At 42.1% G+C, this 17,095-nt stretch overlaps 1 protein-coding gene across 6 annotated transcripts in view; it reads right to left on the bottom strand.

The window, feature by feature from the left end:
- Positions 1–17,095, bottom strand: part of ADAMTS17 (ADAM metallopeptidase with thrombospondin type 1 motif 17) — a 366,725-nt gene that overhangs the window by 66,349 nt on the left and 283,281 nt on the right. For all 6 annotated transcript variants that reach the window (XM_021940906.2, XM_021940905.2, XM_021940907.2 and 3 more), the window contains one exon: positions 16,132–16,267. In XM_021940906.2, the coding sequence (XP_021796598.2) occupies positions 16,132–16,267 (136 nt within the window). The remainder of the gene's footprint in view (positions 1–16,131; positions 16,268–17,095) is intronic.

The raw sequence follows: 17,095 nt of genomic DNA, 5'->3' as shown, positions 1-17,095 counted from the left end.
TGAATTTTAATTTCTTTTCTAGTATGGGTGCAGATAACACCAACAACAAACCAGAAAACTAACTAACTACAGCATTCTGAGAAATTGCTCTAGTGTTTAATCCCAGAGCTTTGGGCCTTCGGGCTGTGAGTTTCACTTCCAGGGAAAGGAGCCACTCCAGCTTCCCCTTGATAGCACTCTGAGTTAAATGCCACTACAGTACTGCCTGATGAGTCTCTTGCCCCGCTTTTGAATATCGATTTAGAGCTGCCTTGGTCAAAAGGGTTCTTTGTCATGCCATGGCAGAAGCAGGTTGTACTGTTTTTAAAATGAAAATGAAGAAGCAGAAAGTATGTAAGATTTAAAGGAGGAAAACATTGTTTTGCATTTTGTTACCAGAATGGGCTGGGAAAGCTACTTAATGACTAAGCGTCTCAAAGTCTTCATCTGTAAAATATGGTGAATACGTCGACTTTCCAGAGGGACTGTGGGGCTCCCTAATCCACGAGACAGCCAGCAGCCACTTCCTCCTTTCTCTCCTTACTGCTGATGAGCAAGAGTGAACTGGCCCATTCCCAAAGAGCGCTGCCTTTCTGCTGCTTCTGCACTTTACACCTTAGCAAGAATACAATTTCTGAGTTTTCAAATCCTCTACTTTTACAATAAAATCATTTTCAAGTACTGTTTTGAGAGAGAGAGAAAAAAAACAAAAACGGGTCTCTGGAATTTATGGGCCCACACTAAGCTCTCAACAGGAAGCAGAAGGCCCAGTGAGCAGGGCTGAGCCAGCAGCTGATGAGTCCACTGCACCCATTTTTTTTTTTCCCCCAAGCCATCGCACCTGATCAAATTACACTCCGGGGACTGGAGATTCTGTTGGTACAATCTTGAGGTTAAAATAACCAGGATAAGTCTGAGTTTGGTAACAGGTTGTACCACACCCAGTCACGAAGAGTTTGGAAAAAAAACTCTCATGCTTTGAGAATCATACAGCTGCTGATGTTGAAAGTTCCCATCCAAGAGTAACATTCCGGTTGGGCTGGCTTTTCCCAGTACACGGGGATTTTCCAGTACAGTAGCCCTCTTGCTAACAGACTTGCCTGCTCTCATTCTAGCTGAGAGCAACATGGGTTGGACAGTCTTCATTTCTCAGTCTTGGTTAGATCATGACCTCAGCCTGTCTCTCCATTGGACTTAATAATTTCTGCCTGTCTCATGTCATCTTCCTTCTTCTGGTGAGAGTTGAGACACCTTGGTTTTCTTTACCATGCTCCCGTTTGTTGGCCAACAGCAGCAGAGCACACGAGCTGAGAAAGACTGATCAGACTTTGCAGGAACCTGGGTTCTGAGCAGAGTGACCTTTGGAGTGGATGCAGGAGCCGCTTCAGCCAGCTCTGGGATCTTCTCTCCCAGACCAACTTTTCAGTGTCTCTTCAATTTTGGGAGCTACTCCACATTCTTTCTATATTCTCTTATCTTTTTGGGAAAGGTTCAGATTTGGTTTCTGTGGCCCAGCGAGGCCCAATTGTGCTCCAGAAGCCGGTGGTGCCAGGATCACCTCCTTGCATGTCCACACCACAGCCCTGGCTTCGGAGCAGACTGGGGGACTGGTGGGGACAGAAGTTTTATTGGCAGTGATGCCATCAACTTATTGGATGGTCTCCTTACCTCCCACTATACACCAGCGTCTATCCAATGGAAGAAAGAGGTTGGCTGTGTTTACTTCTCTAGGGAAGGTATAGGGTCCCCCAAGCCCTTGTGAGCCCACAGTGCCTTGACCCTGCTGGTGGGAGCAACTCTTTCTGCAGAAGCTCCAGGAAGGGTAGATTCCAGGATTAAAATTCTCCTGGGAAGAAGCACAAGCCTAGGATCCTCAAAGTGGTTCACAGCACAGAGTGGTACATCAAAAGTGCATCTGTCGGCGAGAGACCACAGAGTATTGAGACCTGTGGGGCTGTCTGAGCCAGTACTTCCCTACCTGACATGCCCACAGAATCCCCTTTCCCTCTAATCTTGGCACAGACTGTGCTGTGGGAGGTAGTGCTGTGTCCGCGGTCACTGTGTACATAGTGCAGAGGCCTGGCCGGCCAGCGAGGAAGCTGCAGGGCATGTAGTCTGCAGCCTGGGAAGCACCTGCCACTCGCAGGCTGGATGCCTGGCCTCACCTGAAGAGCACAGTGAGCCCCTGCAGAAACGGGATGCCACTGCTGGGCTTGGGATGAAGGACCCCACATGTGCACCACTGCTTGTATCGGAGCTGGTGTTTGTGGCCTTGGCCAACAAGCAGCCCAAGACAGTTCACTTGCAAACTCTTTCCTTTGACATTTAAGCCACTAAGTCCCTCTTGGAAAATGTCCCAAACAGAACTGGGGAAAGGGCCACTGGTGGCTTCAGATGTCTCCATCCTGCTCCTTTGTGTGCCTGACACCTACTTGTTCTCCTTATTCCTCCAGCCTTAAAACCTCTCTTGGAAAAGGACCTGATAAACTCATTCCCACATAAGAAAAAGTTAAAACAGGTTCAGCCTCTTCCCTCTCAGTGCAATGTCCTTAGCTCACTGATAAATCTTTCATTCTATTCTTTCCTTAATAACCACCTTAGCATAAACATGCAGGCACACAGAGCTGGAAGTCCACATTCCTTGGAAAAGGAGAACCTGCCTGTCTCCCAGCAAATGCCCCGTCACCCCGGGGACCTAAGATTAATGTCATACTCCATGAGGAAAACTCAAGCACTTGGAACATTTGTAAAAAGGCAACCCTCAGGTACTCAGGGTGCTCGGCTTTCAAAAGCGCAGTAACTTTGAACAAAGGCCAGGCATGCAATTCCCCAGCAATGCTTTAGATGGTTAGAAATGACCCAGGTTTCACGATATTAGCTCTGACAGGCAGCCCTGAATGTTTATGAATCTAGCCTATGTGAGGTCTTTCTAGAAAGGCTTAAATGGTTTCTTAGAGAGGAACAGATGTAAAACATGATCATAAGGGATGTGCTCAGTTATTTTAAAAAAATTAATATGAATTCTGGAGTATTTCCAGAGTACATATATTACCTAGGAAAAGATTTATCCTGTGTGTGTGTGAAGGGATCCTGGCCACGACTTTGGTTACGTTCTTATTTTCACTGTCTCAGCAGTGTGTAATGTTTGCTCATTCTTATTCTGATGTTTCTGTTTTGGGGTTTGAGGCAGAGGTGCAGGGGATGAGGGGGAAAGGAGGATGGCACTTTTTTCGGGGTAGGATTTCACTGACTGGGGTGAGCAAATCTAGGCATTGATCCTCAGGTGTGCCAAGCCTGGGGGCAAGCTGGGGGCCACCAGGAGGACAGGCGGGTCTGCATGGTTCCAGAGGGACCCCCAGAGACTGGCCTCCCTGTTCAGTTTACAACACCCTTTTTCATCTTGTCCAGTACTAAGGTAGGTGGGCTCAGGCCAATATTAAGCAATGTCAAATCCTGCAAGAACTTGGTAGTATGTGGTATAAATATGAACAAGAAATGACCTAGAAAATGAAAAGATGACTCACCAAGTTATCGTTGTTGAAATAACATGCAGAGAACATTGTTATTCTCTGCAGGTTATGGGTGTACAAGCTACTGCTCAGAGACACAGGGAGTCCCATCCAGGCTCCACTGCAAGTGAGAAGCACAGAGAACATGGGGAAAGAAAATCCCTGACTCCCAGTTCCAAACCCAACCAGCCTATGGGAGGGTGTCTCCAATGTGAAGCTTGGGATGGCTTTTCTATGAGGCTGCAAAGATGATGGCCGGCCCAGGGAGAAGGATTAGGGCTTCTCTGTCAGAGTCTTTGGGAATGACAGCCATGGCGGTGCATGACTTGCAGGAAAGGCCCTCCAGGGGAAAGGTAAGGAGGGCGCAGAGAGGCAGCAAGGAGAAGGTGCACTGTGAAAGGGCCTGCCGAAGCACAACAGACCACACTGGGCAAATTCTCTGTCCTAAGAATCCCCACCAGAGGCGCTGGGAGAAGCTGAAACTGCGCAGCAGGAAAGGACAGAGGAGGTAGTGACATAAGCAGCCCAGCATGATAAAAGGCAGCTGCTAAACAAGATCCATTGATGCCTGCTTGAGAAGGGACAATTAGGACATTTCTAGTACAGGCTCCTGACTGTCTCCACTGCCCCAAGTCCCGAGATATCGTGAGCTTTGGGTTGTTGTGTCAGCCTTTGAACTCACGGGAGCCTGTGGAAGGCCTCTCCTTAGCTCCCCAAGAGCCTGCAACCATAAATGTGCACTTTTTCGTGAGTTTTTTTAATAGCATTAAGATATAACTTATATACCACAATTGAACCGTTTGAAGCATACAATTCAATGGTTTTCATTACAATCTAGGATATTTTTATTACAACAAAAGAAACCCTGTAACCCTTTAGTTATCAACCCCCAATTCCATCCCTCTCCCTCCTCATTAGCCCTAGGCATCTACCTTCCATCTCTATGGATTTTGTCTCATCTAGACATTGCATCTAAATGGAATTTCATACGTGACCTTTTGTGTCTGGCTTTTTCCACTTAGCATGTTTTCAGGGTTTCTCTGTGCCAGAACTTCATTCCTTTTTGGGGCTGAATAATATTGCACTCCCTGAATATATTGCATTTTGTTTATCTATTCTTCAGTGAATGAACATGTGCCATGCTTCTACCTTTTGGCCATTATAAATAATGCTATGAACATTTGTGTACAAGCTCTTGTGTGGACATGTTTTTATTATTCTTGGGTATACACATAGTACTGGAATTGCTGATTTGAATAATAACTCAAAGCAGAACTTTTTGAGCAACTGCCAGATTTTTTTAAAAAAGTGGTTGTGTCATTTAATATTCCCATCCCAGTGTATGAAAGTCCTGATTTCTCAACATCCTCATCAACATTTGTTACCATCTATCTTTTTGATCACAGCCACACTAGTGAGCGTGAAGTGGAATCTCCATATGGTTTTGATTGGCATTTCCCTGCTAAGGATGCTCAGTACACCTTCTTTAGAGGAATGTCTATTCAGATCCTTTGTTCAGTTTTCAGTTTTCAGCTAGGTTCTGTGTTATCTTATTATTGAGTTCCAGTAGTTCTTTAGGTTTCCCTTTTTTATTATTTATTTTTTTATTTTTTTTGAGACAGAGTCTCACTCTGTAGCCCAAGCCGGAGTGCAGTGGCATGATCTTGGCTCACTGCAACCGTCACCTCTGGGGCTCAAGCGATTCTCGTGCCTGTCTCCTGAGTAGCTGAGACTAAAGACATGTGCCACCACACCCAGGTAATTTTTTGTATTTTAGTAGAGACGAGGTTTTACCATGTTGCCCAGGGTGGTCTTGAACTCCTGAGCTCAGGAGATCCATCCACCTTGGCCTCCCAAAGTGCTGAGATTACAGGCATGAGCCACCATGCTTGGCCTAGATATTCTTAATATAAGTTCCTTATCAGATATATAATTTGAAAATATTTTTCACATTTTTTGATTGTCCTTTGTCTTTTGAGACAGGGTCTCACTCTGTCACCCAGGCTGTAGTGCAGTGGTGCAATCTCAATCTAGATTCACTGCAGCCTCAACTTCCTGGGCTCAAGCGATCCTCCCATTTCAGCCTGCCCCCCACCACCCAAGTAGCTGGGACTACAGACACACACTACCATACTAGACTAATTTTTGTATTTTTTGTAGAGAAAGTGTTTCACCATGTTGCCCAGGCTGGTCTCGAACTCCTGGACTCAAGCAGTCCTCTAAAAGTGCTGGGATTACAGGCGTGAGCCAATGCACCCCACCTCCAACTGCATTCTTTTTGCATGTGGATAGCAAGTTGTCACAGCACCATTTGTTTGAAAAGACTATTCTCTCTCCATTGATTGCTCTTGGCACCCTGGTGGAAAAGCAATTGACAATAACTGTGAAGATTTATTTCTGGACTCTTAGTTATATGCCATTGTTCTTTATGTCTATCCTTATGCCAGGGCCACACTGTCTGGATCACTCTAGTTTGTAGTAAGCTTTGGAACTGGGAAGCAGGAGTCCTCCAACTTTGTTATTCTTTTCTAAGACTGTTTTGATGATTTGAGGCCCTTTGCAATTCCATACGGATTTTAGGGTCACGTCCCCATTTGTGGAAGCAAGACGGCTTGAATTTCGATAGAGATTGCACTAACTCTATAAATCAATTTGTAGAGTACTGTTATCTTAACAAGTCTTCTCATTCATGAAAATGAATGTCTTTCCATTTATTGAGATATTTTTGTAGTTTTCAGAATATGAGTTTTAAAATTCTTTTATTAAATTTATTCCAAAGTATTTTATTCTTTTTGATGTTATTATAAGTGGATTTTTTTCTTCACTTAATTGATGCTATACAGAAATACAATTGATTTTTCCTTATTGATCTTACATCTGCAAACATCCAGAACTTGTTTATTAGTTCTAATCGTTTTTAGAGATTCCTTAGTATTATCTGTATACAATATCGTGTCATTTGTAAATACAGACAGTTTTACTTCTTCTATACAAATATGGATGCATTTTATTTCATTTACTTGGGTAAATGCCTAGGCTGGAATCTTTAATAAAATGTTGAATAGAAATAGTAAGAGCAGATACTGTGTCTTGCTCCTGATCTTTGGAGAAAAGCATTCTGTCTTTCACTTTTAAATATGGTGTTAGTTGTGGGTTTTTTGCAGATGCTCTTTATTTGGTTTCAGTAGTTTGCTTATGTGTAGGACTTTGTCCATTTTCTGAAAGTTATCTAACTTAGGGCATACAGTTGTTCATAGTGTTCATTCCCAATCCTTTTTATTTCTGTAAGCTCAGTAGTAACATTCCTGCTTTCATTATTTAACTTAGTGATTTACGTCTTTTTTTCTTGGCCAGTCTAGCTAAAGACTTGCCAATTTTGTTGATTTCTTCCTATAGTTAACTTTTGGTTTCATTATTCTGCTCTACTGTTTTCTACCCTTTATTTAATTAATTTCTGCATGAATGTTACTATTTCTTTCATTCTACTTGTTTTAGGGTTTGTTGCTCTACTTTCCTGTCATTACATGGAAGGTTAGTTTACTGATTTGAAATCTTTCTTCTTTTTCAATATAAGTGTTTACAGCCATAAATATCCCCTTCAGGCCTGCTTTAGACACATTCCCGAAGTTCTGTTACGTTGTGCCTTCACCTCCACTCATCTCAAAATATGATTTCTATTTGACCCACTGGTTGTTTAGGAAGGGTACTGTTTAATTTCCATGTACTTATGAGTTTCTTAAACTTCTTTCTCTTACTGATTTCTGATTTCATTCCATGGTGGTCAGAGAACATACGTCATATTATTTCTATTTTTTTTGTGTTTGTCAGGTTTATTTACTGGCCTAGTATATGATCTATTCTGAATAATGTTCCGTATGGAAATTCTGCTGTTGTTAGGTGGAGTGTTTTCTAGATATCTATTAGGTTTGGTTGGTTTACAATGTTGTTTAAGTTTTCTATTTCCTTGTTGATATACCTTGTTTTTAAAATCCATTATTGAAAGTGAGGTTTTGAAGTCTCCAGTTACTATTGTTGAGTTACGTATTTATTCCTTCATTTCTGTCAGTTTTGCTCCATGTATTTTAGGGTCTTATATGTTTATAATTGTCATATCTTCCTGATGGATTGCCATTTTATCATTATAAAATGTCTGTATTCTAGTAATATATTTTTATAAAAACTCTTTTTGTCTGATATTAGTATAGCACTCCTGCTTTCTGCCTGCATGATATAACTTTTTCCATCTTTTTACTTTCAATGTATTTGTATATAAGTATACACTCAGAAGGAGAAATGAATAATTCTTATCTGTGGACTGTTCATTGCTGTAAGAGAGTCAGCGAGCACTGGACTCTGCCAAGAATGACCAAAAAAGGCCCAAGGCAAAGGGGAAAGGACCGTTTGGAGAAGCAGCCGCCAACATATCCAAGCTCATTCTGAAACCGCTCAGCAATTTCACAAGTTAGGAACCCTTCCACTGTTGCCCTTACTGCACAGCCATTTCTTCTATGGGCTGATGTTTCTTCCACAACCTGGAGAATACACAGCTTCCCTTCATTTCTGATAGATCGCTTTGTAATCTTTTTGGGGGCAGCGGTTGTTATTGTTTTTGTTCTTTCAGTATTCCTCAGACTAAATCTCACCTTTTCCCTTTACTTCTCCTTTCTTGAAATTGTGACATAAAAAGTCAAATGGAAACATCAAGTGCTTGATGGTCTTCATATTTTATTACTCAGAAAAGTCAGGAAGAGAGAAGCATCTCTTTTGATGGGTTGCAGAGCCTACATGCAAAGCGTTTCCCAACAGGAGAAATCCTGTCGCCTGTGAACCTGGCACCAGGGCGTTCTCTCATTCTCTGTAATGATCAAACGAAGGGATGGTCAAATGACCCCCCAAAATAAAAAAACCTCTGAAAATGCTTTCTTGTCCTCCATCTTGAATGTTTCTTAATTTAGATCAATAAGGTAAGGCTTCAAAATTTACCACTTAATTTAAAGACAGGCGACATCCTGAAATTTGTGTCAGAAAAAGTTCCAGCATTTTGGCAATGTAAATTTCTCCTCCCCACTCACATACCATCAACAAGGCATGTAACAGACCACAGATTTAGTCACAATTAGATTTACCTATTTTAGTTTAGAAAAAGACAGGAAAGAAAATGTTTATGTTTCAGACTAGCAAGAAATTGATTAAAAAACCGTATCTTTTCAGATTGTGGCTGTAGCTAAAGATCCACATATTCCAGTGACTTCATTCTTAAGTCACAATCTCTCTCTCTCTCTCTCTCATACATGCACGCGTGCACACACACAAAATATGCTTTAATAAAAAGGAAGGGATTCTATTCCATTTTAACCCCAAATAAGGCCAGCCTGATTAAGATAATTGAGGAAGGAGAACAAATTTAAAAACCAAAGACACTTCCTTGAAAATGACTATTCAATTCAATTGCCAGTAAGATGTTGAATGTTCTTTTCTGAATCACTCTAATTCAATGTACAGTACAGCATGTACTGCCTGGGAAGAAGTTCAAATCATAAATACTATAGGGAAATATCTAATAACTTGGAATGGCCTTTTTCAAGTGGCGAATAAGCTTTTAAAGACTGCAAAAATGTTAAATCTGGTAAAGCACAAGGTCTGTGCGCCGGGACAAGTCCACTTCATTGCCAGCTCCTGCCTCCTTGCTCCAGGACCACCTGAGGCTGGGTCTCAAGGGTCTCGGCACACAGTACTGCTCTTTGGATGCTGAACGATGGGGAGGACTCTTCCCTGCAGACTGTGGTCAGCAAGGTGAAGGCTGCTGGCCATGGCCATAACAGCTGAGCTGATCTGTGATTTCTGCCACGCCTGCCAATGTCAGGGCCAGGTTTGTCTATGTTTTTGTGTTGGTGTGTGAGATGCTGGGGAGACGCCATCTGCCATGCGTGTCAGACTCCAGATTCCATATGGTTACAGCAGGGTTTGGGAGAAGTATCCACAGAGCTAGGATTAGAATAAAGAGGTGCTAATGGTGTGCAGTTGGGAAAGCAAAGGAAACTGTCAGGAACTCAATGGAAAAAGGGTTGAAGAAAATTAAAGGGAGATCAGGAGAAATAAAGGAAAGTATAAAGGAAAAAGACAAACATCTCTGCCATTTTAAAGGTCAAAGAGTAACAATAACACAGAAAGGCTCTTTCACCTTGCCAGGTTCAACAATGGGTTGCATTCTGGCTTGTTTAATAAAGTTCACACCATGGGATTCTTGGGCTCTTCTTCCAGGTTACAGGCTCTGTCCTCCACTCAAGCCACCCCATCTGAAACAGCCATTTGTAATCCAGACCCTCCACATCTCCACCTCACCCTCTTGCCCAAGTGCAGTTTTTACTTGTGTGTCCAATCTCCCTGATTTTCTGGCATTTATTTCCTAAGGTCAGTCTTTCCACTTTTCTTCACTTACTAGCATGAATCCACGTAACCACAGGTTCTTATGAAAGACTCATGACAACTAGATCGTGCCATGCAATAATTCAAATTTTGTTGTCCAAATATGTGTGTATGTATAATAGCTGTACAGAAGTCCTCCCTTATCTGTGGCAGATATGTTCTAAGACCCCCAGTGGATGCTAGAAACTAAGGCTAGTACTGAACCCTGTATATACTATGCACAGATTTCTTTCTTCTTTCTTCACAATTTCATGGGTAGAAGATTCATTTACTGTAGATCTGAGCAACCTCAGCATACATTTTTTTTCTTTCCTTATTAAGTTGAAGACTTTTACCTTTCCATTTATAGGATGCATTTTATAGCTTCTCTTTAGCACATCTGAGTTGCCATCGTCACCACTCTTGTTCTTTGAGACCATTATTAAGTAAAACACAAGAACTATGACACCCAACAGTCGATCTGCTAACTGAGATGGCTACTGAGTGACAAACAGGCAGGGAGCAGAGACACTGTAGATCCCCTGGACAAGGGGATGATTCACATCCTGGGCAGGACAGAGTGGTACGGTGTGAGATTTCATTACACTACCCAGAACAGCAAGCAACTTAAAACTGATGAATTATTTCAGAAATTTTCCTTTTAATATGTTTGGGCAATGGTTGACCCTGGGTAACTGAAACCACAGAAAGCAAAACTGCAAATAAGCAGGGACTACTGTACATAATACGTATATATAGATGTATATTGGGCATGTAGACATATTTACATGTGTGTATGTATATATGTATGTGTATGTATATATGCATAGATCTATCTTGTTAGGACTTGCAAGAGCTTTAAAATCTATTATCAGATTATATATTTCTTTTTTTTAAAATTTATTTATTATTATTATACTTTAAGTTGTAGGGTACATGTGCATAACATGGAGTTTGTTATATGTATACTTGTGCCATGTTGGTCTGCTGCACCCATCAACTTCGTCATTTATCAGGTATAACTCCCAATGCAATCCCTCCCCCTCCTCATGATGGAGGGCTGATTGATGATGTTCCCCTTCCTGAGGTCAAAATTGATCTCATTGTTCGGTTCCATGGTGAGAACAAAGTCAGGAAACAACAAGGTGCTGGAGGATGTGGAGAAATGGTTTCACTGTTGGTGGGATTGTAAACTAGTTCAACCATTATGGAAAACGGTATATATGGCGATTCCTCAGGATCTAAGAACAGATGTACCATATGACCCAGCCATCCCATTACTGGGGATATACCCAAAGGATTATAAGTATGCTGCTATAGGAACTACATGCACCGCGTATGTTTATTGCAGCACTATTCTAATAACAAGACTTGGAATCAACCCAAATGTCCATCCCAGTGACAGATTGGATTAAGAAATGTGGCACATATACACCATGGAATACTATGCAGCCATAAAGAAGGATGAGTTTGCGTCCTTTGTAGGGACATGGATGCAGCTGGAAACCATCATTCTTAGCAAACTATCACAAGAACAGATTATATATTTCTTTAGCCAAACAATAAATCCTCTTTGATGAGTCATGGCACTTTTAAGAAAAAATACAAGGTCAGATGGTTCAGAATAAACAAATCAAGAAATTAGCAAACAAAACCAGCCTAGGGCAGGCATCCAGGCACTTCCTGTCTGGGCTCTCTAAGGCAGATTTTAGGTGCTATTTTCTCTTGTTTTTCAATTTCATTTTCTTCTCGGCTCTAAGTAATTCCACTCATTCTTTAAGTCTGATTCACATGATTTTACAGTCAGGAAGGGAGTGGAAGGAGGTGGGAAAAGAGAAGTGGTGGGGAGGCAGAAATAGAATATTTATCAAGTTACACAATAAAAAGAAATTCAGTATTCTAACATGTTCTCCTTTGTATAATAAGAAAATACATTCCCTAAGCTAATACCTGCAGAGCTCTGGCTCATGCTGAGGGTGTGGTCCCAATATCTCAGTGGGCAAAATGAGAGTAATCAATAATCTGAGATAGAGGCCAGCAAACTCTTATGCGTGGGCTAAGTCTGGCCTGTGGGGTTATTTTTGTACAACCCAAGAGTAAAGAACAAATTTTACATGTTTTAAAGGATTATGACTCAAAATATAGAAAAAAATGTGCCAGAGACCACATGTGGCCTGTGAAGGCAAAAATATTTATTCTCTAGACCTATACAGATGAAGTTTGCTGACCCCCGTTCTATGGAGATACTAAGAACGTGCTTCTGAAATTGCTTTTAGTCTGAAGTGTGTTTGGCTTGAACTTGGCTAAAACATGGCAAGACTGCAGGACTGTGGTCCATCAAGCCAGAATGACTCTGAACTTTCTGTAGCAATACACACACTTGATGTTATCTATCATAGGCTTAGCACAGCTCTGTGGCACTCATTTATAGAGTTTACATTCATGTTTGTTTATGTCACTTTGTTTTATAGGTGTTTTCCTGCATGATTTTCTGTTTTCAGTTTTGCAGTGCAGCAAGGTTCTCTCTTAGAATATACATGGGAGGCAAAATCATGAACTTGCTATACTGGCCCACTTGTTGTAATGACCAGAGGGCTTTGTTATGGCACCTTGAATTAATCTGGAATCTAGCTGAAATATGAAGATGTGATCTGATTACTTCTCATCTGTCTTTCACTAAACCTGGGAAATTTTTGATCACTGTTCCTTAAATGATTATTATCTGCTCCATCTTCTTTCTCCTCTCCTTCTGTGACTCCAATTACCCTTATGCTAAAATGCTTGATACTGCCCCACAGGTAACTGAGTCTTGCTCATTGTCAACAATTTTTTCCCTCCCGTTTTCTAGACTGAATAATGTCCAAACTTCTATCTTCAACTTCACTAATCTTTCATCATCTTACTCTATTGTTAGATCCATGGAGTGAATTTTTAAAATTTCAGATATTGTATTTTTTAGTCGTAAAATTGTGTTTTGTAGAGTATCTTTTTTTCTTGAGATTCCCTAAATGTTCTGTGACCATGAGCATAGCTTTCCTTACATTTTTGAGCATAGTTACAATAGCTGCTTTAACATTCTTTTCTTCTAATTCCAACATATACGTCATCTTGCAGTCAGTCTCCATTAATGGCCTTCTCTTTTGAGTATGGATCTGTTTCCCTGTATGACTAGTAATTTTGGATTGTACCCAGAACACTGTGAATGATACACTAATGAACAGAAGTACTGTTCAACAGAAATAAGATGAGAACTGGATATATAATTTGGATTTTTTTTTTTTTTTTTGGAGACAGAGTCTGGCTCTGTCACCTAGGCTGGAGTGCAGAGGCGTGATCTCAGCTCACTGCAACCTCCATATCCCAGGTTTAAGCAATTCTCCTGCCTCAGCCTCCTGAGTAGCTGGGACTACAGGTGTGTGCCACCATGTCTGGCTAATTTTTGTATTTTTAGTAGAGATGGGGTTTCATCATGTTGGCCAGGCTGGTCTCAAACTCCTGACCTCAGATGATCTACCTGCCTTGGCCTCCCAGAGTGTTGGGATTACAGGCGTGAGCCACCATGTCCAGCCTGTTAATTTGGATTTTTTAGAAGACACATTAAAATAGTAAAAAAATCTCGATTTTAATTTTAGTAATTTTGTTTATCCCAATGTATCCAAAATATAATCCTTTGGGATGATTATAATCAAAGTAATCACATGAAAATTAAGATATTTTATAATCTAAAATTATTTTATAAAATTAAGACTTATAATCTCTGTTCATACTAAATATTTAAAACCTCGTGTATATCTTATATTTATAGCAGATTTCAATTTGGGGTGGCTAGTGACTACCATATTGAACAATGCAGTTCTAGAGTATCATTTTAGAAGAATATTGAATGTTTGTTTTAGTAGGCAGCTAATTTGCTGGAATAAAACTCCAGGCATTGTCTCTCTTGTGGTGGGCAGCAGCTACCATCTCAGTTCAGGTCTTCTAGCCTTAGCTGTGCTATGTGGGGTCTGGCGGGGCTGTCTTATTCTTAGATTTGGCCTTAGTCTCTAAGAATTCCCAGAGATTCTTGAGATACATGCAGAATTTGGGAGTCCGCTTCTGTGGCTCCCTCTTTTCTGGAGTTTTTCCTTCTCAATTTCTAGCTGCTATGGGTTTCCCTGAATATTCTCCTTTGATGGCTTAACCAGTAAAAGATGGCAGGTATCTATCAGACTTTTAGTTAGTCTCAATGGAACTAGGGCCTTCATTTGGTTAAAGAGCTGTCAACATGGGTAATTCAATTCCACGCCACTCTATTCCTCCATTTCTTTATTTCTCTTCAGTTTCTAATTGCTTTCTAGCTTTAATTAATTAATTAATTTTTGAGATGGAGTCTCGCTCTGTTGCCCAGGCTGGAGTGTAGTGGCACGATCTCGGCTCACTGCAACTTCCGCCTCCCAGGTTCAAGCAATTCTCCTGCCTCAGCCTCCTGAGTAGCTGAGATTACAGGCATCTGCCACCACACTCGGCTAAGTTTTATATTTTTAGTAGAGACAGGATCTCACCATGTTGGCCAGGCTGATCTCGAACTCCTGACCTCAAGTGATCTGCCCGCCTTGGCCTCCCAAAGTGCTGGGATTACAGGCGGGAGCCCCCTCTCCCAGGCTGCTTTCTAGCTTTTAAACAGTTGCTTTTTATACTGTCTCCAGAGTTTGTAATTGTAATCTGCAGGAGGGTTGGTCCAATATAAGCTACTCTATCACTACAGGAAGCAGAACCCTTGATTTTTAAACTTTATCCCTGGAGTCCCACAGAGGAGCCAGGACCTACTGTGAGAGGTGGAAAAGGCAGAGTAGACTGGCCCACTCTGCCACATTACGTGTGTGTCTCAATTCAGTGGCAGCAGCTTTCATTTCATCTGTTTCATTTTATTGGTTTCTGTGCATAATTTTAAAAAGACTTGGGTATAAAATAGTTTGAAAACAGAACTGATTTTAAAATATGCTTCTCGAATGGAGCCCTAAGACCTTTTTGCTCAATCATGCCATTGAACTCAAGTTGACCTCTCCTCCTCCATCGTCTCTTACCCTATTTTCCAATCACTTCACCAGGGCCAGGCCATCTTTAGTTTCCAGAGAAGAGGCTGTAGCCTGTTAGACTGCTGAGTCTTTACAGTGGCAAGTCCTTTCTGTGGCCCATGAATGTGACTTGTTGAGGGACTGATCAATAGGTTTGTAGTACGGCTGCTCATACCGAGGGTGCTCAAGCAGATTTCCTGCAGTGAGCTCTTCCTCCAGGCCTTCAGCCTTAAGGGTGGAATTTCATTCTTAATTTGGCAAGGAGCACAGCAAATCATCGCAGCAAGCCTCACCTTCTTTTTTTCCTTCCTGTCTCCTCTCTTTCTCACTCAAACACATTTTAAGAGTTTGACAAAACAAAGGGGGTTGGTGCAGAAGCCAAATATGTTGTGAAACTCTTGTACTAGGCGAGCGGCACAAATTGAGTTAAGAAACCTAAAAAATGGAAATACTAAACACCCAGTCTAATTGGAAAAGGTCAACATGCCTTAAATGATACACAGAACCGCAAAGCAAAAACCATTCACCTCAATTCAGAGCAGAACGGAAGGTCAAAGGGTGACATGACACAATGTAATGGATTTGCCGAAGTCACGCTAAAATGACTCGAAAAGAGGAGGCTTAGCTGATGAACACATTCCACACAATTCATCTCCTGACAACCCAAGAGAGTTCACATCGGTAACACAGCCATGAAAGCTGGGGTTGGGACAGAAGTTCTGATTGATCCCAAAGAACAAACACCAAGATCCACACTCATTGGCATGACTTTCAGCCACTGAAACAGGTCACCCACAACATTAGCCTGTGTGCACCCTTTCTCCTGGACACTCAGATGCCAATATTTGTTTCCTTCTCCACCAAGACAAAGTAATTTGGGGAAGCCAATGGGTACTGGTTAAAAGTGTGGTGGTGGCTTTTTTTTTTTTTTTTCCTGTGCCATGAGATGTTACTAATGATCTCCTACAGAATGCCTTCCAGTGAAGACTGTATTTCCATCAGAGTTCTGGCTCAGTAGCTAGAAATTTGGTAATCTGAGCAAGCAGAAATCACTCATCAACAATAACGGAACATAGCATAGAGCAGTACTGTAGCATTAACTGCCTATTGCTCCCCACCATTGATGGTGCTGCTGCCCCAGATTCTGGTGGGTCCAAGCTACAGAACAAAACCCAGCTCCTTACCGTGACTGGCAGGGGTGCAAGTTGCACCTTCGGACCTGGGGCTCTGGGCGGCTTGCTTGAGGGCAGTCACTGTCGTTCACCAGAGTTGTGGTCTTGTTGACAATCCGTGTGCACGAGACGATGGTTCTGCGCTCCCCTGGAAACCAAACCACAGGGAGCTGAGAGACTGTGGCCTCACCCACCTGGAAAGGCTGGGCTTGCATGCCCATGAAGGAATGTTTGGGTGCTGCTGATGGGCACTTTGTCATTTAGAGTGACTGTTGTAAATGTTGTGTGGGTTTGTAGAGAAGAACTGTAATTGCAGGGAGGAGGGTGCAAGACACAGAAGGCAGAGTGGGGCCCTGGAAGATTCTAGAACAGGATGAGAAAGCAGCAACACCTCAGATCAGCCGTGTCCTTGGACAGCTTGGGGTTCGTTGATTTGGGCCTTTAATTTCCAAAGATTGCTCATCTTTTTATCTTCTGGATTGATGTTTAAAGTCTATGGAGATCCGATCTCAATTAAATACTTACACATCAGCCCTCACTAGAGAGTCTGGCTACCTATTACAGAACTCCTGCTTGCTGGGGAGAAGTGGGGGACAAGGAGTCTGGTCTGGAAGACACGCAGACCTGCATCCTCTAGACAGGCATTCCAGAGCCATTCTGAATTTATCTAGCCAGCCAGCTGGTACTTATGGCGGAGCTCCCACCTGCTCTTGAGAAGCTTTGCTAATCCATTATCCCAGTTGGATGTAGCCCTTCTTTTGGGTGTTCCCAGAGCACCCTAAACACTGCATGGCAGGCAGGCCTTTGTCAGGCAGGCTGAGTGACTGGGAGTTACGAGGGTGGCCCTTGGAGCCAGGCTGTCTGGGTTCAAGTCTTGGCTCTATCACAAATAGCATCACAGTGACCATAGTGTCGACAGTTGGCCACCATGTTTCTGCATCTCGGTTTCCTCAAGCAGGCTGGTTTGCTTAATTTC

The sequence above is a fragment of the Papio anubis genome, chromosome 7, assembly GCF_008728515.1.
Source record: "Papio anubis isolate 15944 chromosome 7, Panubis1.0, whole genome shotgun sequence".
NCBI lineage: Eukaryota > Metazoa > Chordata > Mammalia > Primates > Cercopithecidae > Papio > Papio anubis.
Note: the sequence above shows the minus strand (reverse complement) of the source record. Positions and strands in the feature narration are given on the sequence as shown.